At 35.3% G+C, this 13,085-nt stretch overlaps 1 protein-coding gene across 2 annotated transcripts in view; it reads right to left on the bottom strand.

Annotated features, from left to right (window-relative positions):
* LOC145305194 (uncharacterized) overlaps positions 1-13,085 on the bottom strand; it is a 35,527-nt gene that overhangs the window by 8,812 nt on the left and 13,630 nt on the right. For both annotated transcript variants that reach the window (XM_080146747.1, XM_080146757.1), the window contains exons 14-15: positions 6,842-6,912; positions 689-840 (exon numbers count right to left, since the gene is read on the bottom strand). In XM_080146747.1, the coding sequence (XP_080002873.1) occupies positions 689-840; positions 6,842-6,912 (223 nt within the window). The remainder of the gene's footprint in view (positions 1-688; positions 841-6,841; positions 6,913-13,085) is intronic.

The following is a 13,085-nucleotide window of genomic DNA, read 5'->3' as shown; positions in this document are numbered from 1 at the left end:
ACTATAAGTTTTACTTTGGAGTAAAATATAATTTTAAAATGTACTTTTAAATCATTCCAAGTTGCCATATTTTAGTTTTGAATATAGGAGAATTTATACATTTTAGAATTAAATAACAGAGCTCGACATCTGCTGCTGAATACTTACGAAAATAGTGAAAATAGTTGCTTGACTGCGGTTTATGTATTTTTTGACAAATATGGCAAAAGATTAATAAATAATTTCAGTTCGGCTGCGGATTCATAGCGACTGTGGCTTGTCGAAAGAGAAGTATAAAGGTACGAACGAGAGCAAGTGATTCTAAGCACCTTCTAGCAGTGATTCTGAATGTTTTTTGTGTGAATATACTTGGGTAATTTACAGCATTTGATTATGTTTTTGCGTGTATTTTATTTGAACCTTGGAACCCAACAAAACATTTGATGATTTTTATAAAAATGCTTAACATTTCTAAGTTTTATTAATAAAAAACAATGGTGAAAGTTTTTTTTTAAAATTTATATAACGATATTAAACATAACCATAGAATATTAACACAAAAAAATAATTAAAATCACTGCTGAAAGGTGCTTACAATCACTTGCTCTCGTTCGTGCATACTCCTCTTTCGTTGCTAGAACTACGTTGTTTTTTTTTGCTCTAGCTGAAAAAAAATACAGCTAAAGAGCTATGATAAAACTTGACCTACCTTAGTCCACAAATATTACAGCCATGGGGTCTATTTTCAGGCGCCACATGAATACGCATGTGCATACGCAAATTGTTCTTTCCATAGAATTCTTTACCACATTCATCACAGGAGAAATTCTTAACGCCTATGTGCTGCTTTACAACATGATCCTTAAACAAAAGATAGTTTTTAGTACCGAAGCTACTCTATGATTTGAAATGTCCGTTTGCCCGTCTGAGAGTTTTTGGGAAAACGTAATTTTTTCGGCTCTTTTTCAAGATAGACACCTCAAGGGATTCAATAAGTTCACATTTTACATATTTTCACCAAATTTCATTGAGATCGCATTTAATTGGGGTGCTTGATCGATTCCTAGATTTTAAATTTTTCATGATTTTCTCGACTCCTATTCAAAATAGATGGATAGAATTTTCAGGGATTCAATAAGGTAACATTTTACATATTTCTACAAAGTTGCATTGAGATTTGCTTATTGGTTGGGGTGCTAGATCGATCCCTAGATTTTCACGTTATACCTAAATTTCGTGATTCATTTTTATGACACTGCTGTGAAGTTATTTTTTTCCGGATGTCCATCCATAATTTTTTTTTCTGTCATGGCTACCTTTTTTAAAACTAAGTAAACAGGTAGCCATTTCTGTGATTATCTAACTATGAAAAGGTAAATAAATAACAATCACATTATTATATTTTAGATTTCAATTTGGCAACAATGAATAAAAATCTAGGGATCTAAAGGGATAAGACAATGGCCGATAAATTGATGTACATCCTTAATGATGATACACAAAATTACCCCTTATGTATATTACAATTAGTGGTTGCAATGTTTAAACACTCAGCTTAATATTCCAACCTATCAGAATTCAATAAAAGTCATCAAAGTTGTTAAGCCAACTAATATCGAAATGTTATCAAAAACATTTTGGGACCAGTGTAATAAACAGCCCAATGTCCCCTCCCTTCCTGATAAAAAGCCCAAATATATTTCCCTCTCTCTATACAAAACTTTGAATATTTGTATGTGTTTGGTTTTGGCATTTTAAAATCTGTGAAATACGTCCTCCAAAAATTTGCAATAGGCAAACTTGTCAAAAGAAGAAATATTTTAGCAGAAATTTCACAAACATTTACAATAAACATACACTAAATAAACAGGGATCTTAAGGGATAAGATAGTGGCCGATAAATTGATGTAAATACCTAATGTCAATACACAAAATCACTCCTTCTATAGATTACAAATAGTGATTGAAACGTTTGAACACTCAACTTAATTTGCCAACCAATCAAAATTCACTAAAGTCCCCAAAGTTGTTACGCCATCAAATAAGAAAAAGTTATTTCAAAACTTTGGGGACTAGTGTAATAAACAGTCCATTATCCAATCTCGCTCTGTTTGATTAAACATAAGGTATATAGTAATGTATGTACATAAACTTAAAATCAAAATACAAATTTTCATATTGTTATACGTATAAATAAATTAAAATACAAAATTCTAAAACCTCAATGTTGATCATATTTGCAGAAATTTTAAAATAATTTTGTGAATAAAATATCTATTTACGGGTATAGTCCTTTCCACGACATCCCTCCATAAGGGGCGATTCTTCGTATTTTTCACAGTAAGTTTTCTCCTATTTCTAGCTCCTGCGGGGGGCTCTAACCCTGCGGGGCCAATTACCTAACCCTGTGGGGCAATCACCAAACCCAATATAACCTAACCTAACCTAAAATAACATATAAAAAGCCATTTTCAAAATACGACTTATCGCCCCTTATGGAGGGATGTCGTGGAAAGGACTATACCCCTATTTACTTTAAAAAATTACATAAATAAACTTTTGTTTTTCATTTTAACCAACAAAATTAATTTTGGTGTAAACAATCATATTTTATTCAATAATAAAATCAGGGGAAAAGAGATTTCAAAATCTGTCAAAGATAGAATTCATTCAAATCTTTTAATGTTTTTTATCTTAGTAAGTTTGTCCTCTACATATATCTAAGTGTCATTATTAATTTTAAGCCTTTTGCTTTTTTCAATTGTTAAAATAATTCAATAACATGGTAATATCCAAGTAATAAAATATCCATAATAATATAAACAAGTGAATTAAAAAGTAGCTTTAAAAAACTAGAGTCAATTTACTAATGTTTGTTTTACAATCATTAGATAACAATACTGGTTTTAATCTTTATTTGTACATTTTTATATCCGCGGACAGCTGTTTATAATACTATGGGATATATGACTATTCCTGTATGCCATAATTCCTGGAAAATTAATAAATTGTGTAGTTGAGAGTTGACAGTGAACCCAGGGAGGGACGGGACATTGGGCTTTTATTACACTAGACCCCAAAGTTTTCAATAATCTTTTCTTTTTCGATGGCTTAACAATTTTGTAGACTTTTATTGTATTGGATTGGTTGGTTGATTAAGTTGGGTGTCAAAACGTTACAACCTCTATATGTAATCTACAGAAGGGATAATTTTGAGCATCATCATTGGGGAGTACATCAATTTAGCGGCCATTGTTTTAGCCCTTTAGATCCCTGAGTTAAAAGTTGACAGTGTGGACCCAAATTGTAAACAAGATGATTGAAGATTGTCAAGTGAGGAAGGGAAGTGGAATAGATGGATAGTTTTCATAATCAAATTACCTTTCTATCTCACAGAGTAAAGCTTAAGATTATCATGGGAGGGAGGGCAATCGTAGAAATCTCTTAAATCAAGATATAAAGTGCAATTAAACAATCGAAGGCAGCAATTGCTTAATTTTATATGTGTAATTAGAACTGATAAAATATCTTTACAGAAGGTTATTTTTTTTCGTGTAATTCCGTAAAGTTGGGTAGTTTGTTGTAGTCAAATGCTCTTATTAGGTCAAAGTGTTATTAAAAATAACCAAATGGCCTTGGACCTAATAAGAGTCAACACCCCAACTTTACGGAACTACGCGAAAAAAGGCCATCTTTGTATATTTTTATAAGATTCTACCTCTTTATCATATTACTTTATATATGATACACAGAGAGGGACAGCAATAATAAAATATATTAAAATTTGCATATTTCTGTAAGATTTCACCTCTTTATAATGTTACTTTATCCTATTATATAAAGTAGTAAGCGGTTTTTTGTCTGTCCCGAAGGATCTCGCTAACCGCTGATCCTATACTGTTCTTCTTTACTATGAAGTTTCTAATAGGTCCTGGGAAGGTTTTAAACTATTTTTATTCTTTTGAAACTCAAATTTAATATGGGATGAGGTCAACTTTCCCCCCCCCCCCTAACTTAAGTGGCCCTAGAGGCTTCTAGGGGCGTAGCCGCTAGTGTTACATATAGAGCGACAGCAATGATAAAATATATTAAAATTTGCATATTTCTGTAAGATGTCACCTCTTTATCATATTACTTTATGATACATATAGAGCGACAGCAATGATAAAATATATTAAAATTTGCATATTTCTGGCATAAAAGGGGGATGTGGAAAATAACCATTTGGGCAGGGGGGGGGGGTTTACTCGAGAACCCTTAGAGCTAGAGGGAGCTAATTTTGGATATAAGCTTCTATGGGGCCAAAGTTACTTTTAAAATTATCGTCGACCCCCCACCCCCCCCCCAAAAATTATTTTTTTTTTGGGGGGGGGCGGGTGGATTATACTATAGGATGTTTCTCATAAACGACTTGGGATAAATGAAGCAAACCTTGGGATACAAGTTTTGTAGGCCTATATTTGATTTTAAAATTATCGTTGACCACCCACTCACCCCCAAACCCCTAATTTTTTTTTTTTTTTTGGGGGGGGGGCGGGTGGATTATACTATAGGGTGTTTCTCATCAACGACTTAGATAAATGGAGCAAACCTTGGGATACAAGTTTTGTAGGCCTATATTTGATTTTAGAATTATCGTTGACCACCCACCCACCCCCAAACCCCTAATTTGGGGGGGGGGGGCGGGTGAATTATACTATAGGGTGTTTCTCATAAACGACTTGAGATAAATGGAGCAAACCTTAGGATACAAGTTTTGTAGGCCTATATTTGATTTTATAATTATAGTTGACCACCTACTCACCCCCAAACCCCTAATTTTTTTTGGGGGGGGGGGGGCGGGTGGATTATACTATAGGGTGTTTCTCATAAACGACTTGCAGCAATTTTATTTTGGGTGCTACTCCCTTAGTTTTAGAGATAATTGGATGAAATCTTTTGGGCTGGGTCACTAATTACCCCAACTCTTGGTATCTTTTAAAAAAAACAGCTGCGAGACCGCCGCTCCCGCCGCCGTTTACCGCCGCCACCAAAAATTTTTTTTTTATTGCATTTCTCGCCGAATTAGGCAATTTGGAATCATTTGAGACCATGTTATTTTTTTCAAAAATTTTTTGCCTGCAACCCTGCGGGGGATTTAGTCATTTTTTTCAAATTCTCGAAAAAAATAACATGGTCTCAAATGATTCCAAATTGCCTAATTTGGCGAGAAATGCAATAAAATTTTTTTTTTTGGTGGCGGCTGTAAACGGCGGCGGGCGGCGGGAGCGGCGGGAGCGGCGGTCCCGCCGCCGTTTTTTTTTAAAGATACCAATATTTGGGGTAATTAGTGACCCAGCCCAAAAGATTTCATCCAATTATCTCTAAAACTAAGGGAGTAGCACCCAAAATAAAAGTCGAAACAAAATTGTAAGTAAAGGGGGGGGGGGGGAAATGTGGTGATTCGTCACACGACATACCAGCAATTTTATTTTGGGTGCTACTCCCTTAGTTTTAGAGATAATTGGATGAAATCTTTTGGGCTGGGTCACTAATTACCCTAACTATTGGTATCTTTTTAAAAAACGGCGGCGGGACCGCCGCTCCCGCCGCCCGTCGCCGTTTACCGCCGCCACCAATCCCCCGCAGGGTTGCTTGTAAGGCGAAAAATTTTTGAAAAAAATAACATGGTCTCAAATGATTTCAAATTGCCTAATTCAGCGAGAAATGCAATAAAAAAGATTTTTTTGGTGGCGGCGGTAAACGGCGACGGGCGGCGGGAGCGGCGGTCTCGCAGCTGTTTTTTTAAAGATACCAATAGTTGGGGTAATTAGTGACCCAGCCCAAAAGATTTCATCCAATTATCTCTAAAACTAAGGGAGTAGCACCCAAAATAAAATTGCTGGTATGTCGTGTGACGAGTCACCACATTCCCCCCCCCCCCCCTTTACTTACAATTTTGTTTCGACTTTTATTTTGGGTGCTACTCCCTTAGTTTTAAATATAATTGGATGAAATATTTTGGGCTGGGTCACTAATTACCCCAACTATTGGTATCTTTTTAAAAAAACGGCGGCGGGACAGCCGCTCCCGCTGCCACCAAAAACATTTTTTTATTGCATTTCTCGCCGAATTAGGCAATTTGGAATCATTTGAGACCATGTTATTTTTTTCGAGAATTTGAAAAAAATGACTTAAATCCCCCGCAAGGTTGCTTGTAAGGCGAAAAATTTTTGAAAAAAATAACATGGTCTCAAATGATTCCAAATTGCCTAATTCGGCGAGAAATGCAATAAAAAAATGTTTTTTTGGTGGCGGCGGTAAACGGCGACACATTTGCGTAAACGGTGATTATTGGCTTTATCTTTGGACTGAGAGGATAGGTTATTAGGGATAAAATCATTCTTATATGATGAATTTCCCCCAGATTTAAGATTTTTTGGATAGGCCTCCAGGTTCCGGAGCTCCAGGCCTCCAGGTGGTCTCTGTACAGGTAAAAATGAAAAAAAAAAATTTTTTTTAAAGTTAAAAATCAACTTATAAAACAAAATATGCATATTTTTTCTTCAAATATGTGAATAATATTAAAAAAGATGCATATTTTGTTTTATAAGTTGACCTGTAACTTTAAAAAAAAATTTATTTTTTTTTCAATTTTACCTGTACAGAGACCACCTGGAGGCCTGGAGCTCCGGAACCTGGAGGCCTATCCAAAAAATCTTAAATCTGGGGGAAATTCATCATATAAGAATGATTTTATCCCTAATAACCTATCCTCTCAGTCCAAAGATAAAGCCAATAATCACCGTTTACGCAAATGTGTCAGAACTTCCCCCCCCCTTATAGAGTAACCACACTTCAAACAAATAAGCTTAAGAATTACCTTTAATGATTTTCTGTTTCTGAACGACGCCGAGCATTCAGTACAGCTGTAACATTGATCACTGTGTACCTAATTATGCATACATTTAAAACTTTCTGTAGTTTTTAAATTATATTATAAACCAGTTGAAGCACCCCTAGCCTCTAAGGGTGGATGGGTATGTCAGGATAATAGCATAAAACCCCAAGACATTTATAAACCTACCCTGAAAAGAATTATATATTCGGACCAGCAATATCCGAGATTTTTAGATACAGACAAAAAAATACTTTACTACTTTATATTAGGTATAGAATACAACTATTCAAACATTTACACTGCAAGTCACAAAACCTGGAGATTTTAAACAATACCTGCTGAGAAATCATTAAACAATTTGAGGTAAAAATTACATTTTCATTGTTACAGTATACGTTACAAAAAATGACCGGTCTTTGAAATGCTCTTGCCCCCCTTCTCATAAAGTTTTAACCATATTTTTTGTGTGTGTGCTCTGTATACATATGTATGCTTGTGTTTGTTGTGGTCAATGAGATTAAAGTAAATTTACCCACATTTGGCAGGCTATAAAAGAAGATATTCAAAGTGTCAAAAATCAACCAATTGTGTATTTTGAGTGAATTTTTTCCTACCTCTACCGAAGCGGTCTCACTAAAAGTTGTCTCAGCGCCTTGATAGTTGAGATATCAAGCTACCAAGCTAGGATAGTACACTGAGATACCACAGTGAGAGGGTAGAGAAGACTAAACTTCAATATCTCAACCCTAACTCCACTTATAGCGAGCTAAAGTCAAAGCAAAGACTCATACCTGGAATCCTAAAAATTGACAAATGAAAATGTATCGATTCTAGCCTATAAGAAGCCCTAAGGGTACTCTAAAGTCATTTTAGACTATGGGTTCAAATTGTAACTGACTTTTATTTCTTCTGCCATTACCAAAAAGCTAATGAACTTTTTTCTAGCCCTTCTGTGGGCTGAAAATTGGGCACCCTGGGCACAAAGCCCAAATTTCATTGATTTTGAGTTCTTGATACATGCTTTTTGTGCTCAAATGACTTGTGTGAGAGCTAGGAAGCTGAGTAAGGTGTCTTTAGAAGCAGAATTTTATGCTTTAGATAAAACTCTGAATAACCCATGGGCTAAAATTAATTTTACTATGTGATTTTTCGGCTTAAGTAAAATTTTCTTTAAAAAATAAGGGTCTGAATTTTTTCATTTTGTATATTTTCTTTCATAGCCTGCTTAATGTCAGAAAATGTTCTTTAGTCTAATTGACCGATAGAAACACAAATATACATTAGGGTGGGTCGATTTTGGACATTTTTTTTCTGAGGCCAAAGCGGGGATCTGCACTCAATTTATATAGATATAATACACCTCTGGATGATTTAAAATTTATCCTAAGTCTTAAAACCGCTGACGACCAGACATTCAATTGTATAGCTATTTGTAAATGGGAGTAAAAAATTTATTGAATCAGAACTATTGCTTCATGGTGCTCCCTGGAAATGCCTTGAGGAGCTGAGTCAGGAACTTTTGTCCGTTTCAAAAAATCTCGTTTCTAGCCTGAGAAAATCTAAAAAACCTCTACAAATTGGACAATTCTCAATATACCTTAAAATGTTTTGGTTTTTTAGTGATTTCTAAGGCTAGGAACGAGATATTTTGAAACGGACAAAAGTTCCTGATTCAACTCCTCAAGGCCTTTCCAGGGAGCACCATGAAGCCATAGTTCTGATTCAAAAAAATTTTGAATGTCGTCTTTGCATACTAATAAGTAATGAATTATATTTTTAAGTGGTCGTGTTCTAAAACTCAATTTTTTAAAATTCTTTTTCGGTCAGAAATGTTTTTAAGGTTAATTTTATCTGTTGCATATCCCCGCTTTGTCTAATTCCGATATGAACCCACCCTAATATACATGTATATAAAGATCACACACACACAAAATAGGGTTACAACTTCATTACAGTGGGGGCTAGACCATTTTAAAGACCCGTCATTTTTTGTAACGTATACTGTAGGTAGCAAATACTAAAACTTTTTAATTAAGAGGTCAAAATATAGGGATCTAAAGAGATAAGACAATGGACGATAAATTGATGTACATCCTCAATACTCCTACACAAATTTACCCCTTCTTAATTACAATTAGTGGTTGAAACGTTTGGACAATCAACTTAATAAACCATCCATCAAAATCAATTAAAAGTCCCCTAAGTTGTAAAGCCAACGAATAAAAAATGTTATTATAAAACTTTGGGGACTAATGAAATAAACAGCCCATTGTTCCTTCTCTCTCTAATAAAAAGTAAACATTATTATGTAAGCTATACATTATTTATTCTAGATGACAAAGACTATTCTTCAATCAAAATTCAGGAAAACTTTGCCACAAAGCATTCAATAAAAGAGACAAATATCCTGTAAATTAAATAAACGAGTTTTTAATAAAGATTCCTGAAATTATTAGGCACTTTATTTTAAGCAAACCATCACTAATATCAAGTCTTTAATAGTAAGTATGTCTCTATTAAGCATTCTGTATTAATTGTGGGACTTACTTGCACGGAATTTTTATTACAGACATTTAGATATATTACTTTTACTTTTATCTTACACCAGATTATCATGTACACTATTAAAGTAAAACTTGTAGCTGGCTAAAATAACGATCATCCTCCTATCCACCCCCTTTACCCCATCCCCTCCCCTCCTACTGGATGAAAGAAGTAAACAATGATTATGTCCATGTTAATACGTTGTTTCTTTATGGTTAACAATGTTTGTTGTCATCCTTATTATATTTTATTTTACTTTTAATATTTTGTTATTCTTTAGAATATTTCTCCCTCTCTAACTAGATATGGGCATATTTTGGCGCAAAATGATTAAAACAGAAAAGTTTCTATCAAATATATATCTGAAGCATGGCTTTGTTATATAAAGATTCTACAATCAAAATATATTATTGCTGTGGTCTTTATATAAAAATAAAATAACAAAGGGATTTAAGTCACACACACACACAAGATGTCTGTCTATCTGTATGCGTAATTGTCCGCTAAGATCTTGCAAATGGGTCGATCAACCGTTAAGGTTTAAGGCTATGTTAAGAGTCCTTTCAAAAAAAAAAGGAAGGGGATGCCTTCCGCACTCCCTCCACCTCCCTCTATCTCTACTACCTGAGGCTTTTTCCGAGTCACTCAATTAATAACTATTTTTAAAAGCGAACACCAATCCAACCTCCATCCTCAAGTCCAAATTAACGGCTCCACCCTTCCCCTTGAGAAAACCCCTAAAATCCTTGGAGTTACATTTGACACCTTTTTCAATTTCAGTTCCCATGTCTCCACCATTTCCTCAAAAATTTCCTCCCGCCTTAGAATCCTCAAATGTCTGGCTGGCACCAAATGGGGCCACCAGAAGGAGACCCTCCTTACCACCTACAACACCCTCCTCCGCCCCATCACCACCTATGCCTGTCCTGTTTGGTTCCCTAACACCTCCAAAAACAACATTGACAAACTCCAAGTCCTCCAAAACCAAGCCCTCCGCATCTGTACTGGTTCCACTAAAAAATCTCCTATAAGCCACCTCCACCAAGAAACCAAAATCCTACCAGTACGGAACCACCTTTCCCTTTTATGTTCCCAGTACCTGGCCTCCTCCCTCCGCCCCTCCCATCCATCCTTCCACAATGTCACAACCCCCCCTGGCCCTAGATCCAAAAAATCCACCCTTCAATCCATGTTCCTTCCTACCCTACAACCTTTTCTTTCACCCGACAACACCCTCCTTCCTACAAACTACAAATCCACAATCTCCAGACTCCACACCTCTGCTGTTACCCAAGCCATAAATTCCTACCCCCCAAATCCTGTCCTCAACCACGAACCCCCTGACATCAACCCTTCCGAGACCCAACTTCCCAGGCACTACAGAACCATCCTCTCCCAATTAAGATCCAACTATTGTCCTAAACTCCAAAGCTACCTCCATTCCATCAACGCTTCTCTTACCCCCAACTGCCTATCCTGTCCCGCCAATCCTACCCCAGAAACTGTCCAACATCTCTTTTCCTGCCCAAATAATCCCACAAATCTCACTCCTATGGACCTTTGGCAAAATCCCTCCCATGTAGCTGCCTTCCTCTCCACCCATCCAAGTTTCACTAGTCTTCCTCCCCTCCTCCGCCCCCCTCCAGAGCCCCCACCATAAGCCCCCCCCCCCCCCCCACCATCCTTCTGATGACAACCCGGACCGGAAACGGACAAAGAACAGCCAATACAACAACAACAAAAGCGAAGCTTTTCTATAATTAGGGTCGGTCTGTCCATCCGTCCGTCCGAGATAGATAGCTTTTAATCGTTAAGTTATGCATGTTAGAATTGTCCTATCGATTTCAAACTTTGCATGATGATTCCTGTAGTAGGTAGGTACGATTTAGAAAGCGTAGCAACTCTATAATCATTACCAGAATGTCCGTATGTCCATTTTAAACATGTTGATTTTTCTACTTTTTTTAACAACAAATTTTTATGTGATCTAATTATCTGTTTGATCTGATTTTTGGTATATTGATTCTTGGGACAACAAAAAACAATATTATAAGCGCAGCAACTCTATAATCAAGTCCTAAAAATGTAAGTATGTCCTATATCCTGTATCCTGTATCAAGCAGTTTTTCAACAAATTTACTTACAATTTTGCGTCGACTCTTATACTTTTATATTCTGATTATTCAGTTCTAACACTATATAAGTGTTAATGTCCGTTTGTCCTACAGTTTCAGTGTTCTTTTTAAGGATGTTGTCATCCTTGTTTCTTTATGAATGCTTTGGTATTCATTCCCAGGGCCAATAACATCACAACTCGGGAATAAAAATGACGCAAATAGTGTTATACTAGAGTTGGCTCGATATAACTATCTCCCTATTGGCTAGTTTTCTATATGCATATCTATTTCTCAATAAATCTATTTTCCTCACCCGGCATTACTATTTAAACGGAAGTAAATATTTAATAATTTAAATGATCTTAAAAAGATCTTTTAAATTATATTTTTTTTTCTTTACAGTACCATCACCAAAGGGTTTATTATATGATTACAATTTTAGTTCAATATTTGAACACACAAAGTGTCGCCACAATCGAATTCTTTTAAAACAGAGTTTTCTTAAATTTATTATATCATAAATTTAAATTTTCTTTTTTATGATTAGAAATTAAATACTTCATTATAATGTAAATAGCAACATGAAATGAAAAAAATGAATTTGTTTTTAATAAAGTAAAATAATGGGTCTTATCGTTCTGGGCAATGAGAGTTTATTATGGATTATTGGAGCACTATGAGTTTTCAACGAATAGTCCTTGGAAAACTTGAGCTCGTTTATAGACATTTATTTCCTATAAGATCTGACATGGATCTTGAAGCAATTAAGCAGGCCGTTTTGTACAGGTTAAAAATTGGAAGATTTCATTAAATAAAAGTTATCGCAAATATACTTAGTAAATAAGTGGTAATAAGGAATAAGAATATACGTTCTAAAAACAAAAGACATCTACCAGGGGGATCTAAAAGGGGATAAGACAATGGCCTATAAATTGATGTACATCCCCAATGTTATTGCACAAAATTACACCTTCTGTAGACTTTAATAACAAAAAGAATACGACGAACCCCGCAACTTCGTTTCCTTCACATAACCCCAAAAAAGTTATAGGCATCTTAAAATGACATTTTAGGGAGTACAAAATCTTTAAATTTTCCAGCCCTTATATCATATGAGACATTTTATTATGAAATTACACCAGCTAGAAACTAAATTATAAGCTTATTAAGAGCACTAAGTTTCTTTTTGTTATTTCATTGTATTGATCTCACCCTTAAAGTATATCCTAGTCTTTATATCAAACATATTTATAAGGCCAGAGTTTCTTTTCAACTGTTGGACTAAATTCAGGGATATAAAGGGATAAGACAATGGCCGATAAATTGATGTACATCCCCAATGATGCTACACAAAATTACCCCTTCTATAGATTAAAATGTGTGGATGAGACGTTTGAAAACTCAACTTAATGAAATAACCAATCAAATTCAATTAAAGCCACCAAAGTTATTAAGAAAACCAATAAGATAGCGTTATTATAAAACTTTGGGGACTAGTGCAATAAACAGCCCAATGTCCCCTGCCTCCCTGGACCAAATTAGTAAAGTTTGATAGTTCTGTGTGC

This window comes from Acartia tonsa, chromosome 2 (assembly GCF_053477335.1).
Source record: "Acartia tonsa isolate MP-2025a chromosome 2, ASM5347733v1, whole genome shotgun sequence".
Taxonomy (NCBI): domain Eukaryota; kingdom Metazoa; phylum Arthropoda; class Copepoda; order Calanoida; family Acartiidae; genus Acartia; species Acartia tonsa.
Note: the sequence above shows the minus strand (reverse complement) of the source record. Positions and strands in the feature narration are given on the sequence as shown.